General features: G+C 40.5%; 1 protein-coding gene across 2 annotated transcripts in view; it reads right to left on the bottom strand.

The window, feature by feature from the left end:
• Window positions 1–17,513, bottom strand: part of CACHD1 (cache domain containing 1) — a 162,333-nt gene extending 144,820 nt beyond the window's left edge. For both annotated transcript variants that reach the window (XM_042463873.1, XM_042463871.1), the window contains exon 1: window positions 17,034–17,513. In XM_042463873.1, the coding sequence (XP_042319807.1) occupies window positions 17,034–17,315 (282 nt within the window). In that variant the 5' untranslated portion in view covers window positions 17,316–17,513. The remainder of the gene's footprint in view (window positions 1–17,033) is intronic.
• Window positions 17,514–21,194: the final 3,681 nt, after the last annotated feature.

The raw sequence follows: 21,194 nt of genomic DNA, 5'->3' as shown, positions 1-21,194 counted from the left end.
ATGGTTTATTACACCGTCCAAGGAAGCAGATCAAATCTATGAAAGCTACTGCTACAACTTCTTTCCACAGTAAGTCTCAAAGGTGCTGCAAAATCCCTTTACATGTTTATTAAACCACATTTATGATGAGTGGCCTAGTGCTTATGTGTTTATTACAAAAAAACAGTGTTATCTGCAGTGTCATAGAAAGGGTCTGTCAGTACAGTCATGGTGACTAAAATTAGTCCATAGCAGGAGGGCTCATATCATACACACCACTTTTCTTTGACCCAATTCCCTGTTATAAGCAGGCTTGTCCAGTTGAAGTTTACAGTTGCACTGGTCTAACCAACTAACAGTAACAGTAAACAGTAAACCAATTAACAGTAAACCATGGGTGAGCATGATCGAATCAGTTAAGTCTTCATTTATTTGAATACAGTAATGTCTACAGCCAGAGGTCTTCATGTCATCTGGGTTCTTGTAATACAAAAGCTTCTTTTTAAAAAGAGGAACAATACAGTGAGGAAAGGTTCTCTCTCCATTTTTGGTTAGTTAACTACAGAGAACTTTGTTCCGATGAAAAAATAACATTTGTTTGAACTTTCAACCTTTATTAATGTTATGAGATGCTCCTAAATAAAACATAGAACTGCAGAAATTTGTCCCAAGACTACAAACAATTTTTTCTAGGATCTGCATAACAGTCAAATCAACAACCAGTTTTGTCACACGGTCATTTTGAAGAAAATGTGATAAGCCCTGCAGGCTCACCTGTCAAAGGGATTTATGGGAGGGGGGAACCTTTACAACAAATACTATTTTCTCCCCTTTTCTTCATGTTCGCAACTGAAGAGTCCAAGTGGAAGCTAGTATTGGCCTGAGAGACATCAACTGCTCTGACTAACATTCTTTCTCAAAAGACATATTGATAAGTCTGTTGGCTACAGGTTAAAACTTTTAAGGTTTAGCAAAGGGAAGTGGTACTTTAAAATTAGATTTTATTCTACAATGTTTCCTCCTTACAATCCAACCCCATTTTTCTTTTTCTTTTTTAAATAAAAGGATATACTAGTCACTTCCTTACTATAGTTCCTAAGCATTATTTTTGAAAATATACCAAGCCAAGGCTTGATTATGTTTCAAAATGCAAATAAACCTACAGGGCAGATCAAAGGTAAGCCTTATATAATTAGACAGTTTTACAAAACAAAAGGAAAGGAAAATATGGCAACTGCAGACATTACTTTATCATCTAAGCACTTGCATGCCTGTATAAACATTTATCAATAAGCTCTCATAATAGAGCTGTTTCCTAGTCCCTGGTCTACTGGTCAGATATAGGTTTGTATGTGCCTGTCATCCTGCTCTCTAGCTTGAGCTAGTAGATAATGGACTCCACTCTAATAAAACATCCAGGGTAGTCATGTTGGCCATGTAACAAATCCAATCAAAAATCCATCAAACCGTGATACACCTTTATTAACCAACCAAAATGTACAATATACATGTTGCAAGATTTTGAAGCTTCACTGGCTTCTTCATCAGGCAAGATGTTACAAACCAAATAAGAAAAAAAAGTGAAGATGTTAGTCGTAGGCCTGTATTTTGCTGTTGCCCTTAAGTTGTTCATTTTTATTGTTGTTATTCTTGTTGTGTGCCTTCAAGTAGTTTCCAACTTATGGAGACTCTTAAGGCAAACCTATCGTGAGGTTTTCTTGGCAAGATTTGTTCAAAAGAGATTTACCATTGCCTTTCCCGAACACTAGAGCATGTAACTTCTCAAGATCACTCAGTGAGTTTCATTGTTCATACCATACACCTAACTATAAGCAGCACCATCAGAAGCCACTGTTTTGCACCCAGCTCTCTTTGGTTGGACACGGGAAGGGGGAGTGGGCAGAGAGAATAGTGACAAAGGAGATGTTACTTTCAGGCAACAACCTAAGGAATAATAGCCATTAAAACTAGGGCTGTGTAGAAGAGCTTCAGCATTTACTACTACCTACTTTTAATGAAGTTGATAGTTGCAAATCCATCCACTTTCCTCATTGTTTTCTTTATATACCAGTTTATGATGTGTAACCTGTACATCAGTCCTGATGTGTAAACTGACAAGAGGATACAGTGATGACAAGACAATGAGAAATGGAATGGTTTCCAATTGACGAGCCTGCACTGTATCAACCTATCTGTTTAACTTGTATGCCAAAAATATCATACACAAAACAGAACTAGACTTGAAGGAAGGAGGCATGAAAATTCGAGGAAGGAGCATCAACAATAATACATGTAGATAGCACCTGGCTCTCTTTGGTTGGACACATGGGAGGGGGTCAGGGAAAATAGGAACTTTATTAATGTTATAAATTAATAATGACCAGAGATAAGCTACATAGGCCCCATACAGACAGGCCAAAATAAAGCTGCTTCGGGTCACTTTGGAGGTATGCTGTTTAAATGATGCATGCGTCCTAAGAGTCCAGAAGCCACGCCAAAGCCATGACCCAGTCCTAAAGACTAGAGCAGAGCTTTGGCACAGCTTCCGGACTCTTAGTACACATGCATCATTGAAACAGCATACCTTCAAAGTGACCCAAAACAGCTTTATTTTGGCCTGTCTGTGTGGGGCCATAACTTTAAAGCAGACTATGAAGACAATGAAACAGTTCACGATTTTCCATACCTTGGCTCAGTCATTCAGAATGGAGACTGCATTCAAGAAATCAGAAGACTATTAACTTGAAAGAGCAGCTATGAAAAAGCCAGACAAGATCCTGAAATGTAAAGATACATCCCTGAATACTAAAGTTAGGATTATACATGTCATCATATTCTGTACATGTGTAGCTAAGATTGTATGTGTCATCATATCATATTCTTTGGAGATATGTTGTTGTGCTTTCAAGTTGAATTTGATTTATCATAGGATTTTCTTTGTAAGGTTTATTCAGATGAAGTTTACTTTCCTCTTAGTCAGGGAGCATGGGATTTGCTACAAGCTCACCCATGGGTTTCCTTGGCATGACCATTACACTACATTGGCAATCTACTGGGTATTAAATGTCAGACGCTATCTGTACTGTGAAATTTCTAACTGATAGTAGAATTCTCCAGGCAGGGAAAGTTTGACTCCCATAAACCATACGCTTATGTTAAAAACATAAAGACACTGGCAACATGCAGGCCAAGCATGGGGTGAGGGGAGATACTTGAAATGGCTTATGTATCTGCTGGTCTACAAAAGCTTTCAATGATCATGAAAAATAGTTCTAGCAAGGCACTTTCAAGGTCAGGCAATGGCTCCTTGTCATGATAAGTCAACAGAACCCTCTATATTTAATCACTCTATTTCTATCGCACTCTTGGAAAACTCAAGAGAGAATTTGCCCCTGAATGCCAACAGCTGGGGAGCAGCAGGAAAAAGGACTCCTGCTTTCTTGCTTGAATTGTAGTCTTCTAACAAGCATTTGCTTTATACAGTGAGAAGCAGAATGCTGGATTGGAGATGGACCTTTAGTCTGATCCAGCAAATGTTCTTCATAGCCTATTATGAGACTTAAGAGGGCAGCTAATCCATGTAAGCAATACCTTTCATTCAAAAATGTTGTTACACTGCTTTCTACCAGGGCTTGTTGACACTGATGAGGCCAAACCAATTCTTTTGCTATATAGTAGTAGATCATTACAGCCTGTGCTATTTCCAGCTGGCTAAATTAATTTTTTTTTAAGTTGCAGCACCAGATAACATATATAGTACTAATTTTATGTGCTTCCCTAACATATATCTTATCGGCCCTGCCACTGCTGAAGTGATTCCAAATGTGCTTTATGACTTGTTTGGATTTTTCCCAGCTAACAATTCCTGCTTTCGCTTTTTCCCTACATGACTGACAGGGCTCTTCCACACAGCATAAAATGGGGCAGCTAATTATCTACGAATCCACCTTGCTGCACCACATTTGGCAACTTTTATCTGCACAGGACAGCTGCATTTTCCATGTTTGAAGTGGAATGTCAGTCTCTGCTAATGCAACAAGGCTTACATCACTAATGATGCCTTGACGCTTTGAAGAAATAACTAAAGCCTAATTAAAAATTCAGATTTGTTCTCCTAAGCATGACAATATGAACTGCTTTTCCACCAGGGCCTTGTTATAGCTTTCTCCTCCCACCCCCCACCCCAAAATGTGGGGTTTTTTTTTCCATTTCAAAAATAGTGGAAGAGGAAGAGGATGAAAAACTGCTGTAGTCTTGGGCATTCATAGAGCTTTTTAAAAGATTGTTATGGTTGGAACCAAACCAGCACACAATCATTTAAAACAGATGAGATTTTACTTCACTGCCTTCCATTCTAATTACTGCAGTGTACCCCATTTTTGAAAGGGAAATGGCCTCATAAAGCATTTATCAGCCTCCACATTTTATTTTTGTTCCAATTTCTGTCAGTCAAACATTCAAATAATCTACATCAGCCCGAAAACTAAAAACACAAATAGAGGTGACTTATTAAGCACATTCATTTTAATTCAAACTAGACCTTGAAAATCCTTATATTCCAAAGTCACAATGAATTGTTATAACATAATGATTAATTTAAAATGATTAAAGTTAATGTGGACCAAAAGTTTTAATTTAATAAATGCCCGTGCTTTGTCAATTGTCCATCATTAATATTTAAGACAAAATTACCTTGTTTTTAAAGAAGCAAGATTGTAAGGCTGTGGACAACAGGAGATAATCTGCAACACAGTTATCACCAGTTTTATGTGCATAGCACAAGCACAACTACAGCAAAGCAAGTAAAATTCCTCCTCTCATCAATATTTTCCCAGTTCTTTTTAACAACACAGCTTGTAGATTTCTTCCTGGTTTGTGGGTCTGTTTGCTTCCCCAATACAAAGGGCGCTGTATCCATCCAATGGTTTCAAGTTGGTTTGTTTCAGACAAGCTAGAATTAACTTTAAGCATACTAGACAAAATGATAAACCACAATTAAGCATAGGAAAGCCAAAGTTTCACCATTCCCATGGCTACACAAGTGAAACTGCATGTATCCAAGGTTCATGTAGGTTCAAGCAGATCAAATTAATGATGCTAAAACATGCCCAGCACCTTTGCAGATGTAGATGTAAGATTAAAGGCATAAAAATTCAATTTCATAAAGTGGTCATAATGGTCTAGTTTGAATAAAAATGAATGTGCTTAACAACTCACTTCTATTTCTGTTTTTAGTTTTCTGGTTGATGTAGATGCCATCCATGTACAGTGGGCCCTTCACATTCACTGGGATTAATAGAGTAGGACCCATGAAAGAAGGGGGGGGGATAAAAACCCCACTATTTTTTTATCTTAGAGAATACCGCTCTAGGAATTTCTAAGCCCTCCAGCACAGCTCTGTGGTCAACATCTGCCAAATGATGACCATAGAATTAATAATAATAATAAAAAAATTTATTTATATACTGCTTTTCCACAGATCAAAGCGGTGTACAAACAATTAAAAAAACATAAAAAACATTGCATAAAATAGATAAAATCCCATAATAAAACCGTGCAATCACAAACATTTTAAACACAGTCGTTCACATTCAGGGGTAAGCGTAGGGAATCGATGGCAACAGAGTAGGCTGGAGGTGCTGGAGGACCTACAAATGCCTAGATAAATGTTCTCTGTAGGAATCTCTAGGTCCTCCAGCATGATTTCTCATGGATGTTGACCACAGATCCGCTCTGGAGAGCTTAAGAGATTCCTAGAGAGAACATATTAATCAAATCCATGAATAATCAAATCCACAGAAGTCAAAGCTGCAAATGTGGAGGACTTACTTTATGCTGGACAATGTAGAGTAGAATAAGCTGCATCTCAGTTTTGGGAAACTGACTGATATTCAAATTATGGTTTAGACTTATCACAATTCATGCTGCAGCTACACTACAGAAGTAATGATATTTGACACTGCTTTAACTGCCATGGCTCAATGCTATGGAATTTTGGGATTTCTAGTTTTGTAAGATATTTAGTCTTCTGTGTCAGACAGCTTTGGTGCCACAACAAACTACAAATAAAACTCAGATCTATACCAAAACCCATCAGAATTATCTTCACTATTTCAGAAGCATTGTCTTGAAAAGTCTCTGCTTCACTCCATTCCCATTGATCTGGGGACTCTAAAAGGTGGCACCTAAATGGATTCTCTTGTAATTTTTAAGACAAACCAGCTGGCTCATATAAAAATACGTGATCTTGCTTCCATCCCTTGCAAATCCACATTAATTTTTCTGAAGTGTATATACTTCAGTACCATGTTGGAGAAGACATCAAGTAAGCAACTGGTTGTAAACCTCTTCAGTTCAACTAGCTTTTGGTTTGGGTAATAGCCATCCATGTTATCAACTGCAAACAAAATCTATCAGTTGGCTGAGCTGCTGGAAGCACCAATCCTATATATGTTGAGAGTTTTTAATGATTTTATATTTTTAAGTTAGTATTTTTAAAGAATTTACATTTTCACTTGTTTTATTAAAGTATTGTTTCAGTTGTATATTAAAACTGTATTTTGTTGTTGTTGTTCTTAAGCATTTTTTTGTGAGCCACCTTGGGTTCAATTTGGGAGAAAGGTAGCATAAAACAAACAAACAAATAATAAAATAAATATATACTTTAGGCTAGACCAGTGCTTCTCAGAAAATCCGATGTGGAGAACTTCTTTTCTTCCAGTGTGCCAGGGACCAGTACTGTCTTTATGTCGATTGGCTATAATTGTTTCTCTCTTTCATGAAAACTCACCAGGAACTCACAGCCAATCCAGGGAGCACCATTTTAAGTAGCACTGGACAAGAAAACAGTGTAGATGATACTAAGTTACATGTTAACATTGGTTTTGAACCATTAAGGTATTTCTGGGCTGGTACAGACTGGCACTTTGCACGGGCCTTGGCCCAAACTAGTGGTGCGTTGGAGCTGAGCATTTATACGTTCAGCAGCCCTACCACGCACCCAGGCACCATCTTGGCATGCCCCCATACAAATGGGGCACGCCATGATGATGTCTGCAAAGCACAGCGCCCAAACAACACCACACCACACAGACATCATCATTGCACACGAGCGTGGCAATGGCACCCTGCACATGCCCTAAAAAGAACCGCCATTCTTTTTGGGCCTCCCATTTGGTTGACGCGATCTCCATCCGGGGCAGAAAGGGGCGGCGTCTTGCCCCCCCTTTCTGCCAGTCTGTATCTCCCCTCTGTCAAATTTAAGGTTAATTAACTTAATTAATAATTCTGAAATTATCATATACAATTTGGGACAGTTACATTTTTTTAGGTCTATACCTGTCTGGGAACCCTTCTGTCAATTGTTGTAGGACTACAGTCACATTTAACTAATTATCATTATACCTTATACCACAGATGATGCCAAACTGCCTGGTAGAACTAGAATGTTTCTTTTTATCCAAGTTATTTAATTCTTTTTGGACAAAGTTATGCCAATGGATACTTGAGCACAAAACACTGCCAATGACACAAAGTGAGCCAGAAGGAAATGGACATTTCCCCTTCTCATATGTCTTTCAGCTTCAGCAATTTGAAGTGTGTAAATAACGTAATAAATAGCAAATTTCTAGACAGAAGTGTAAAAATGTCAGGCACATGCACTATTGTATAAGTACTACTGTGTTTAAATGAGTTGGGGATTTTTTAGCTTGGCAACCACAGCTGTTCATCATATGCTAAGTCTCTAGCCAATAAAATGCTTCATCCAATTACTCAGTACTTCCAATGTTGAAGTGATCTGCTGACCCTTGCATGTTTTAAGTTTGCTTTTCTTCATTAAATACAATATATGAAGCACACGTCAGGCCCAGGATACCACTTTGGCATTTCCCTCTCAGACCTGGTCTACGTAATACCAGAAACTTATTGAAAGCCGGGAAGAGGCACTTACTCTCCCCATTTAATTATATGATATTAAGTTACACAAGTACAATGAAATACTATTTTGGGACATTCTGGAGTAATGATGCAACAGTAATACTCAAGAGGATTAACAGGGCTAGAACTATTGGACCAGCCCAAAGAACTATTTATTATGGCATCTTCTTTCCACAGAAACCAATCTGTGTCCCACAGGATGCCTATAGGAAGCCCGCAAGCTGCATTATCATGGTTATTTCCCCAAAACTGCTGCCCACATTTTGTTTCTGATCCTGGAGACAGCAAAATCAGTTCACTCAATATCTATTGACAGCATTATCATCCATGAAATTGTCTAATTCATCTTTAAATCCTTTAAGCTGGTCAGCATCACCATATTTTAATGAAATATATTTCTTAGTTTATCTACTTGTACTCTGAAGTATTTCTGCTGCTCTAGGATTATACACCATTTGCCTCCCCTTGATGAAACTTGATCATGATTCTATGACAGAGGAACAATAACATCTCCATGCACTTTTTACAAGTCACATATAATTTTTGTATACCATACCATGCCCCAATTAAATTGTTCCAAACATGTAACTTGTAAGGAAGTTGTTCCTTGCTCCCAATCCTTCTGGCTGCCCCTTTTCTGCATCTTTTCTGACTTTACAAAGTCATTTTTCAGATACAGCAGCTAAAACAGTACATAGTATGTGACATGTGGACACACTATACAGAGTCATTATGATACTGACAATATTAGATTTGATCTCTCTCCTAACAGTCTTGAACATGGAATCTGCACATTCATAATACAGATTCTGTATTATGATGACATTTTCACTAACTATCACCTAGAGATGTGAAGAAGTCTCATCAAATTATTAAGAGACTCTATTACATACTGTATCAATTGATCCCCAAGATTTCTTGTTCTAGCTTGAATGCAAGACAACCATTTTTTTTGTTGAGGCTTCTTCAGTTTGTACAAAATATCTGTGCACAAAACTAGTAGCTTTCCCCTCTGTGAAGCAAGGGGCACATGCTCACAGTTGTGTGTGTACACATAGCAAATGTAGAAGAACTGTATGATTGATCAAAAAATTGCAAACAACCATGCAATGCTTCCAACTTTTAAAAGTCCATGCAACACGTTAGCTTCCATTGTAGTACAGCAACCCATATTAAGACAACATCCATTACTGGGGAAAAAACCTCTCTCCCCACTGACAGAAAATATATCATTGTCTCACAGATAGGCTAGCCAGGGTGAATTCAGAACCAAACCATACCTATAGCTGTAATAGTTAGCAGATTCCAGATGACAAAGACTATATATCATAAAGTTCTCTCAAGCAGACCTATGGTGTGTCTCCTTCCCTCTCTCTCCAAAATCCAACACAGTTCTCCCTAACATGAATATTTACTGGCTTGTGGAAAGTGAAGGTGGGGGAGTGGTGAAGAATTCGGTTCTGTTCCAGGAGTGAGATACAGCAGTACCTACAGTTTCCACCGCCTCCATACTTTCCCCACCAACCAGTAAACAGACATATACAGATTTGCAATAGGCAGGTTTGGGGAGGTTGACAGAGGACACATGTCACAGTTTTGCCTGACAGTTGTCCTAATCCGGGATCTGCTAACTATTAAAGGTACAGGAGCTCTTTTGCATACTCTACTGGAGAATTCTACGCACAAGAAAAGAGAAGTCACACTTTTGTTGACACATATAAGAATGAGAGCAATGTAATTTACTACTATAGTGCTACTACATAAGGACTCCCACTCTGCTGCTCAAATACATCCACCTAAGAGTCCATCGCATATATGTAAATTTGCCTCCCATGTCTATTATTTTACATTTATTTACATGGAAATTTTCATCCCCAACTTTGGGTCTGTTGGGAGCTCTTCACAATCCTTTTTGGTTTTTCTACATTGAGTAATATTTGTCATCATTTGAAAACACATCCATCTCATTGCTCACCAGATTATTAGTGAACAAACTGAAAAGTGCAAGTACCAAGAAAGATCTTTGCATGACCCAGTCTTTGCAGTTCTTCATTGTGGGAGCTATCTATTTAGTCTTACTCTCTGCTTCTTTATTCTGCTGCCAATCCATAAGAAGGCCCACCTTCTTATCTCATGTTTGCTAAGTTTACTCAGAAGCCATCTCACCAGATCTTAAGTTAAACAATAACAACAGATCTGACACACCATCAAGAAGTATGTTGTGCACACTGTCTACCACTTTCTCTAATATAATCATAAACGTATCTTTGCACTACTGAGATTCTGGATAGGTTCTGAGATGCAATGCTTTCTCCAGTTTCTTGTGACAACTCCAATTAAGTTCATTTTGGAAGAGTCTCCAATAGATGTTAATCCCTCTTGTTGGAAAATAGAGAATCACCTCTACTCACTCTGATGTCTTCCACAGTAACTAATGCGCTTTACAGACTGTCCAAAAAGGGTGGTCTGCTGGCACCGTCATTTGCTGCGCGAAGGAGCCCCAGCGGCCAAACCACGCAACTCCTCTGCGCAACAAAAAGAAGCTGAAAAATGCAGCTTCTTCTTGTGGTGCCCTTATGACGCTGCAAGGCACCAATGGTGCACTTACGGCGACATCATGGCGCCGAGACGTGCGGACACTAAGCATCTGCTACGTCAAAATGGCGGCACCCATGTAGAATGGGCGCCGCCATTTTGTCCGCGCTCAGCATATACTAGGGTTAGGGGCATCCAGAAAGGATGCCCCTTCCTAACCCTAGTACGTGCCGCGCACATACTTTCCGCCCGTGCGGAATGGGCCTATATTTACTTACTGCCACAAGTTTTTTCCAACTCCAAAAACACATCATACCAATAGAGCAGCACAGCTGTAGTAATCAAAACCATTTGGGCAAAAATTATTATTTGGCCGCTGCATTTTCCATGTACATCCCTGGCATGTAGCCACTGCATCATCTCTTAATATTTGCATATCCAGTCAAGACACAACTGACAACAAAAATGTGGATTTGAATTAAATTTTGTTTTTCTACTCCATATCCTGAAGATAATCTGGATTTCACAAATTTTATAGGGCAACGGAATACATACCTAGCAACAAAACAAATAAACGTTTCTGAGATTTTAGTATAATACTAACAGTTTCAATGTGATGTCCCATATCTTGAAAGCTTGTTGTTGTTGTGTGTTTCAAGTTGTTTCTGACATATGGAGACCCTAAGTCAAAACTATCATGGGGTTTTCTTGACACTGACTTCCACTGAAGCTGAGAGCATGTGACTTGCCCAAGGTTACCCAGTGGGTTCCATAGCTGAGCAGGGAATTGAATCTTGCATTCCCAGTGTCCTGGTCCAAACACTGAAACCACTACACCAGATTACATGGTGTTTAAAAAATAGTACAGTCCAGAAACACTGATATTTTCAGGATTCTCATAAGACTTTATGGGTCACGGAAATTATTTTATGAGGAACATGTAGCTTTTGAATGATGCAAGCATGACTTTTCCAAAAGCAATTTATGCTATCTTTAAGTCAGCTGCTCCTTTGTAGTAACAATGAAATAAATGTGTTATTCTAGAGCATTAGACTCTGTATACTGTTCTTAACTGTAAACCCATCACCAAGTCTTACATTAACACATCTGCATGGTAAGGATTCCATACAACAGCTATGATGAACAAGATCTTTTCAGTCACCATAATGTCATGGATAGTCCCATGCAGCCCTCCAGAAAACATATATAACAGTCTCATGATTTTCAAATCATATAATGGGAAACAGTTGTTAGAGATTATCAGTTCGATCAGAGGAAGGAGAGTGAAAAGCCTTTCTGACCATATTCCACTTAAAAATTAGACAGGACAAACAGCTATTTTTCTGTTACTTTCCAACTGGTGGAAAAACCAGTCACATGTTAAACAGAAAACAGACAGGACTGGAAAAGGTAGTCCTTCCAACCATTCTTCAAATCAAACTAGCAACCTAGCAAACTGCAGTAGTTTTTTTATTATTCTTTTTTAAAAGTCAGGACAAATACACCCCTCATGTAAATGTAGTGTATGAGGAGTACATATACACATATGTACTCCCACATATATGAATTAAATACCTTATCATCTGATATCAACTCCAATACAATATTTTTCAGATCTCTCTTATACAACACAGACACACCTGTTTGGGAGTCTCAAGCATAAAATCAATTACTATTCATAAAATAATGCATGTACATGTGTGAATCAGCCTATTCTCCTCTCCAAACAATTAACCAACAGCAATGGATGTTTGTTGACTACATATATGTTTCCTATAAAGTCCCTCTCAATTAATTTAGTATGTATAAAAGCCGTGTCCTAATTTTGGTAAGCTTTCTTTATCAGGCTATTGAGAAACAAATTCCCAATAATGTTACCAACAGTCAACTCAGTTAAACTAGATTTTACACCCAGATCTTCAAATAAATTTCATTTTCCTAGACACAATATCAAAAGGTTTAGAAGCAGAGTAGTATGGTTTGACAAAAAAAAAAAATTAAACACTCTTGGCACCAGCACTATATTTGTATTATAATCTGATGCCTACATATTGAGTTATCTCCCGAATTAGTATTATTAAACTACAGAGACCTGAATCTCATCTTTATGAATGTCTTAAGAAAATAAGTTTAAAGTATCACATATTTTTAATTAAATACTTCAGTACTATGACTGTCAAATCAACTAGACTCTTATTCTGGACTATGTAAACAACAGCTAGCAAAAATATTTCATACTTTTAATGTAACATTCATACTATGCAAATGGACGGCATGGTTTAATATGTGTTTATTGTTTTATTTAACTTTGATGAAAAATATTGCATCAGAAACATGTTGAGGTTTTATTTTTAAAAAGTCTTATAATCAGTATACTAAATGAAAAACATTACGCTATCTATATTTAAAAAAACTCATGCTGTAGTTACGTTTTTAATACTGTGTGCCACAAAAGACAACAAGAAGTTGCATTTGCATCTCAATATTTAGTACCCTTATTCTCTGTGCAACAGATGTGTTATTTCTTTACCACATAAGGCATGTATCTCACTATCAGAGACATTTCTGGGAGAGCTTATTATTTAAAAACTATGACTCTGACCCTTTATGTCCTGACAGCAGAACTATAATAATACATTACATGTATAGAAACAAACCTACCAGCTGACAGCTATAATCTAGGAACAGTAGCAAGAGTTTCCTGAAAATGTAGCTGTCCCGAACAAATATGCAAAAATATTTTTTTCTTCTCTGTTATAGATATACAGCCTCTGCAGGTTTTTATGAAGTCAATTATTTCCTTGTTTTTTCTTCTCACCGTTCCAGATGCTCCTTCAGTGGCAGATTTACAGAGTCTGCTACATCCATTCTCCTCCTTTTGGAGGGAGATTTTGGACCCTTTCTTTGTGGGGGTGGGTGCAAACAGCCTTAAATAATTCCCATGAATTTGCACCCATGTCAACTTCTCAGTGCACTTTCATAAAATCTTCTTAATTTTAAACTCGGTTACCAAGACCCGCAAAATGATGGTGTGCCCTCAGAGAGCAAATGAAGCCCGCTTATGCCTTTCAAATCAACTGCAGTATAGGCAACCATTTCCATCCACTCATCATTGGTTCCATTAACCTGGCTGGGAGTGTCTACCCACTTTCCTATTTTCATGCTATCCTGGTTGCATCACATCATTCTACTTCTTTCAGTTACAGTCACCTTACTTTAAACATCATGATGTGAACTGTTCCATTTCCAGTAAGTGTCTACCTTAATTTCTGCAACTAATTCAACTGTTACTGAATGGTCGCAAACAACATTTCATTCTTTTCCAGTCCTCCTGACTATTGTTCCATTCATTTGAAGTAGCCATGCTGATTTCTACCTTTAAGCTCCTTGCAATCTGGTCCTCATTTGTTTCTACATTTCCTATGCCACACCACTCACTTTTCTAGACTTCGTCCTCATTATTTGCTTTAAGCACGTCTCTAATGTTAGGCATTCTTCCATTCTCTCCTTACTCCTATGAACAGATTCATAAACAGGCTACATAAAGGTCTTCTTTTCTGAACCTTCTTTTTTCTTTATTCCAGTTGTATGAGACAAATGACCATACTCTTCAGAATTTAAGACTATAGAAATCCTATATTATTTTTATGCCTGTAGATCTTCAAATATAGCACATTTGACTACCACATAAGAACAACCCATAACTAAATTAAGAGGGAGGGAAAAATAAAATCCCAAAATGTAGAACCTAAATTAAGCATTTACACTGGAACTTAAAAAATCAGAGCAAGTTTACCTTCACTCGTTTCAAGCAGAAACAGATGTAAAGGCAACAACTTCTTTTAAAGCAGTACTAACCGCAACATAAGTATTAAAATAGCCAACTTTATTGTACTTATGACATCTGGTTTCATGCTTGCCAACTAACAATAACATGCTGCACGCATCATCTGCATCAGGTATTCTTCCTGAACGCAATCAATCTTTATAAATTACAATTCTCCGTGAGAAATATGCTGTCAGATAAATATGCTAAGCATTAACACAAACATGTACTCATTTAATGTGCCCTGATTTTTAAAACAATTACCTCTCCCATGCATAATAAGTGGAGATATATTATTAAGGAAAAAGAAGGATACGTTTTAATTGTACAGTATATAATAAAATAGTCATAATTCTCTGAATTGAATCCTACAGACAAGATTCAGGTTTCTTAGGTGGGAGGCCAGAAAAAATGTGCCATCAGCGCTTGTGTGAGAAAGGAAGTGACTTCTGAATTCTCCATCTTCAGTATATCAATAATTTACTACTATCTGCCTTGTTAAGCAAAGTCATTTTAATGCATGGCTTCTTACTACCAAGGAGGGGAAGAGAAGCCCCTGACAAAGCCAGAGCCCTAGGAGGGAGCCGAAACAATAATATTTCAAAGATAGTGGAAGGGAGCGGGTTTGAAGAAGATAAAGGGCCATTTGGGCACAGACCCCTGCTGCTTCCATAGAAGTGTCTCCTTTTCAATCTGGGAGGCTTTAAAAACCTGCCTTTGCCACTGACCCTACCTTGCATTCGCAGTGTGTTTGGGATCCTATTTCACTTTTTGTCAAGGGAGGCTGCCTCCTTTGCAGAAGGCACAATAGTCTGTCATTAATATGCAACCACAAAAGCAGCAATAGACTATGATTGTTCATCGACTCACTTCCCTCTGAACCAGGGCAAATTAGTCATCGCCAGAAAATGAGTTTGTAGGATTAAACGATGAACTTATTAAACTGCAATTTCAAATCAACACAAGTGCATCGCCCTGTTACTGTCCTCTGCACATTTCCATGTATGCATCTAATACTTGTGTATCTCCCGTCTCTCACCCTGTATCCCCCCCATAGTTTCTTGCTCCCTTTGTGTTTACTGTATCTTAAAATATCAAATGCCAAGCCACACCAGCCAGTCCAGTATGTTCAGTTTATAAGGAATATTTGGCCATAATTGGACCATTTGGTGATAGAATTTGAAAACACAGTATTGAAAATCTGCAGGCTACAATCCTGCACTTACTTTCCTGGGAGTAACACACACACATCCTAATCCGAAGTTATGTAAGGATAAAGGGATGTTCTGTTTTGGACTAAAAGCCTTTAGGGTTCAAACACTTCCAACAGGTAAAAAAAACAAAAAACTCATAGCTGCTCTCCAATAAAAATCTCACTCCACTTGTTTCCAAAGTTGTCTGACTTTGCCTCCCAATCACCACCCAACAGTTCAGAGGTTACACCCAGCCCAACTCTTCCAAGTCTGACAGGTTTGGCTTTGTCAAGCATTTCCAGAACTTTTTCAATCTGATGCAGGTCCTTTTTTTTTTTAGACCCAGGTTCCAAGCCTCCCCTCCCCAACAAAAGTCTCTCTCTCTCTCTCTCTCTTTCTTTCTCTTTCTGCCCAGGAGGCAGCCGCCTGAAAGGAGGGGATCATGTTTCAGCATTCATCAATGCTCTTCTAGGAAAGGACTCAGGAGCCAGCTCTGATCACAAGCCTGCAGCGCATGAGGAAACCCCAACTGCCTGGGGCTCATTTGGGGTGAGAAATAACCCGGTTTAGCCCCGCTTTAACTCTTCCTCTGGCTCAAGGCTATGGAATTCTGGGAGTTGGAGTTTGTTGTGGACCCAGAGCGGAGCTCCTTTTTTCTTTTAAAGGACATCAAGAACAGCCCCACACTATTGGAGGAGAAGGAGGAGCAAGGAAAGTGACCGGAGGTCCTCCTTTTTCCCGGACACGTCCTCTATTTCATCCCTAATGCCCAGGAGGAATATTGCCAAAAGGTCCTCCATTTTGAGCAGGGATCTCACACTTGTGGCTTTTCTGGGGAGGGGGTTTGAGGGGGTCCTCCATTTCCCGGTTCGCTGTCCTCCTGTGAGGAAGGGCATCTGAGCAGAGGAGGAGGAGGAGGAGTGAAGAAACACAAGAGTGGGAAGGGCAGAAGGAAGAATAGAGAAGGAGAGGAGGGAAGGAAGGAAGGAAAGTGTGTGTGTGTGTGTGAGAGAGAGAGAGAGAGAGAGAGAGAGAGGAAGAAAGGAAAGAGGAAAGAAGGAAGGAAAAGAGGAAGGAGAGAGAAGGAGAAGGGAAGAAAGAAAGGAAGGAAGAGGAAGGAAGGAAGAAAAGAAGGAAGGAAAGGGAGAGAGAGGAAGGAAGGAAAGAAAGAGGAAGGAAGCAAGGAAAGAAGGAAGGAAAAGAGGAAGGAGAGAGAAGGAGAAGGGAAGAAAGGAAGGAAGAAAAGAAGGAAGGAAGGAAAGAGAGAGAGGGAGAGAGAAAGGAAGGAAAGAAAGAGGAAGGAAGCAAGGAAGCAAGGAAAGAAGGAAGGAGAAGAGGAAGGAGAAGAGAAGGGAAGGGAAGAAAGAAAGAATGAAAGAAAGAGGAAGGAAGGAAGGAAGCAAGGAAAGAAAGAAAGAGGAAAAGAGGAAGGAAACAGAAGGAGAAGGGAAGTGAAGAAAGAATGAAAGAAAGAAAGAGGAAGGGAGGAAGGAAGGAAGGAAGGAAGGAAGGAAGGCAGGCAGGCAGTTGGCCCATGAGGCGAGGGGCTTGGCGGGGCTTACCTGCATGGTGACCACCCCGAGCTCCTCGGAGGCCAGCTTCCTCATCTGAGTGGCCAAAACTTGCGCCTCATCCAAGATGGAAAACTCGGAGTCGCTGGCGGCGGAGGAGGAGGCGAGGCTGGAGCAGAGGGCCAGGCAGAGGAGCCCCAGGAAGGGAGCCCCTCCACCCCCGCCGCCGCCTCCTCTTGGGCAAGGCAGAGCCGGGCCAGGGCCAGGCTGGGCGGCCTCCTTCTCCCTCTCCTTCTCCCTCTGCTCCTTGCTGGGTGCCGGGCTGCTCGCCATGATGCTGCCGGGGGCGCCCACAAACTTTCCTCCCAAACTTTGAGGAAGAGGAAGAAGGCGAGAGAGGGGGCGAGAGGGGCTGCCCAAGGCCAGGGGAGGCTGCCCCTTGCACCAGCCTTCTGCTGCTTGCTGCCTCCCAGCTCCAGCCACTGACCCTTCCTCTCCTTCTCTCTCTGTTTGGGAACTGCCTCCTCCTCCTCCTGCTGCTGCTTCTGCTGCCAAGCGCACGGAGAGAGGGAGGGAGGGAGGGCGGGAAAGTGTGGAGCAGAGAAAGGCGAGAGGAGGAGGAGGAGGAGGAGGAGAGAGAAGGAGGGGAGCCGGGGAAAGGGCTGGGGAGAGGGAGGCGTCTGGCGCTGTGTGCCACACAAGCTGCTGCTGCTGCTGCTGGAGGAGAAGGAGGCGAGCGAAAGCAGCAGAGCCTTGGAAGCCAGGCGCGCGCTCCCTCCCTCGCTGGGCCTCTCCTCCTCCTGGGCCTGGCGCGCGCTCTCCCTTGCGGCGCTTTGGCTGCTGCTGCTGCTGCTCTTCCTCCAGACTAGGCAGCGCCCTGCAACTTTCTTGCAACTCCGGCAGGCTTCCACTTCCCTGCCTCTGCCGCTGCTGCGCTTCCAGTTTGGGCACAAAAGGAGAGAGACATACACTGTTACTGTTGTTGTGGTTGTTGTTGTTGTTGTCCACCTCCCTGTGGCTGAGACACCTCCAAGACTCCCTCTGCGCCACTGCTCTGCTCAGGTCCTGCAAAGTCATAGCCACGACCTCCTTCATAGAGTCCATCCAGTCTTGCATGTGGCCTTCCTCTCTTTCTGCTTCCCTCCATCTTTCCCAACATTGTTGTCAACCCCAACCATTCTTGCCTTCTCATGATGTGTCCAAAGTACGACAGTCTAAGTGGTGTCACCTTGGCTTCCAGGGAGATTTCTGGTTTGATCTGTCCTACTCCCCATTTGTTTGGCTTCTTGGCTGTCCACAGGATCCTCAGCACTCTTCTCCAGCACCACATCCCAAATGCATTGATAGTCTTGCTAGCTTCTTTCTTAACTCTCCTGCTCTCACATCCAGACATGCTAATAGGTGATACAATGGCTTGTATGATTTTAACTTTCATGCTCATAAAATCATAGAATCAGAGGCTCCATTCCCACCTACAAATAAACCAGTGTGCAATCCAAATCAATGGATCGATTCAACAGTGGAGCGTGGTTCCCACTACATTTGCCCCGATCACATTTGTTCCTTCTAAGATGAATGAACTGATTCAAAATGATTCAGTTCCAGCCAAAGGGGAAATTTAAATCTATTCCAATCCACATGTGGTTCTCACTTGCACAGATTCAGTTTATTGAAAAAGAAGCGGAAAAAAACTGTCAGAAAGATATGGGTTAAATGGGTCTAGCTCATGGAATCACTTTAGTGATTCGGATTAAGTGGGAACCATGGTTGTTTGAACCAGTAAAAATCGATTCACAATCTGAATTAAAAGGTAGTGGGAATGAGGCCAGAAAATCATAGAGCTGGAAGAGACCCCAAGGGTCATCCAGCCCAACCCCTGCCATGCAGGGATTCACAACCAAAGTACCCCTCGAAGGATGGCCATCCAGTCTCTGTTTGCATTCTAGGATATTTTCTAGTTCTCTGATAGCTGCCCTCCCCATTCTAGAGAGAAAGAAACACACACACACACACACACACACACAATCTCCATCCAGTGGAGACCCAGCCCAGGGGGACCAGGCATGTTCTCCTTTCCCAAGACCTGTCCTCCATCCAGTGGCATCCCTAGGGTTGGTGTCACCCAGTGTGATAACTCCTGGTGTCACACACACACAAACACAGCACCATTGACCTCCTCCCATTTCACACTACACAGAATCCTTAGTAATGTTTCTTTTTCTTTTTTTAATGTTCTTCGTAAAATTGTAATTCCCCTCTACCACTGAATGTAATGTATAACATTAATTGTTGTGCCATCAGCAACTAGAAAAATTAAAACCATTACCTTCAAATTACAATATCATAGGTGCAAGCTAAATGCATTTGCAAATACACAGTGAAGATCAGGTTATATTTTTTTTTAAGAATAAAGGTTTCTTAAAATTTAAAAAAAATTAAAATTTAAAACTTTGAAATTTAAAATTTGAATTTTAAAAAATGCTGGGGCATCTTCTTTCTCCTTCCACTGAGCTTCACTCCTCTCCCACCAGCTCTTAAAGCATTTTGAAGGGACACAGATTAATGCCACAGCCCATTTCTACCAAAAGGTAAGTGTTTGAGGAGCAGTGGTGTCACATACACTCCAAGGTGTCACTTGGTGCGGTCCACACACCCCTAGTGATACCACTACCTTCATCATTTCATGAACACCTTCTGTCCAGGAGCAATTTTCCAGTGTCTTCCATTTCTGAGCAGGACTAAGAAGCAGAGATTCATATTTTATTAGGAGTATTTCTAGCTTTTCCTTTTGGAACAGCCTCCATTTTGACGTGCCTTGTCCTCCTTTTCCAGAACCTGTCCTCCATCATGTCTGTCCAGGAGGAATTCCCAAATGTCTTCCATTTGTGAGCAGGACTAAGAAGCAGGGATTTATATTTATTACTAGTGTTTCTAAATTTTATTTTGTACTACATTTTGTGGTGCCTTGTCCTCCTTGGAAGTGAGGACCTCTGGTCACCCTACCCAAAAGGGAGACTCGCCTCATCCCCAGAGGAAGCAGGACAAGACACCACAAAATGGAAGACATTCAGGAAAAAACGGAGGATATGACCAAAGAAAAAGCTACAAAACGCTCACATAAATGTCAATCCATGCTTCACAGTCATGCTCAAAATGGAGGACATTTGGGAATTCCTCCTAGAGAGAAGGATGAAATGATGGAGGATGTGTCCTGGAAAAGGAGGCCATCTGGTCGCTCTAAGAGGAGGCACAGCCTCCTCATCCTTCACCTGTTGGACTGGGAGCACCGGCTGGACATTTTACTTCCCTTATTATTATTATTAATATTAATATTAGCATCCCACCTTACTCCTGGTCTAAGGTGGGTAACCAAATTTAAAACAGTACAGATTATAAACCAGCATGGTGTATTGGCTTGAGCATTGGACTATGACTCTGGTTCAAATCCGCCATGGAAATCCACTGGGTGACCTTTGGCGAGTCACACTGTCTCAGCTTTGGAAGATAAGAATAGCAATCCCCCGCTGAAGAAACTTGCCAAGAAACCCCTATGATAGGCTCACCTTAGGGTCACCATAAGTCAGAAATTACTTGAAGGCACATAACAACAACACAGGATCAGGCCGGAGATATTCTGTTTCCACAGGGGGGTATTACGGTATTTCTGGAGGGAATACAGTGTATAGTCATCATGGCTGCTAGCCATAAATAGTCTTATCTACTATGAATGCGTACTAACATAAATTCATCCTGGTCTATTTAGTACATTCTGCATCATGTGGCTAAGTTAAATGAATAGAACACTATTTTGAGGCAAAAGAGGCACTATAGTGTAGTGTTTTGAGCATTGGACTACAACTCTGGAGGGTGAATCCCTACTCAACCATGGAAAACCAGTGTAGACTGGAAGGCACACAACAACAATAAATTATGAGGCAAACAACAGTATTACGAAGCTGAAACAAAACTGATTAGCAGGGTTTCAAGTTCCATGAAAGGCTGCTAGAGTTTTCATGAAATATCACGAAAGGAAGAAAGTTAAAAAAAATTTTTTTAAAAATACTAGATACAGTAATGTTTATGCTGGCATTCCCTGAGATGGGAAAATTATTTCCAGGGTTCATCCAGGAGAAAAGGTTGAGAAAAGCTGGATTAGAACACTGGGCTGGAGGATCCAGATCAGGTCCCCAAAGAGCCATCAAATTTACTGGA

This window comes from Sceloporus undulatus, chromosome 4 (genome assembly GCF_019175285.1).
Source record: "Sceloporus undulatus isolate JIND9_A2432 ecotype Alabama chromosome 4, SceUnd_v1.1, whole genome shotgun sequence".
Taxonomy (NCBI): Eukaryota; Metazoa; Chordata; class Lepidosauria; order Squamata; family Phrynosomatidae; genus Sceloporus; species Sceloporus undulatus.
The sequence above is the reverse complement of the archived record's forward strand: the minus strand, read 5'-3'. Positions and strand labels throughout refer to the sequence as shown.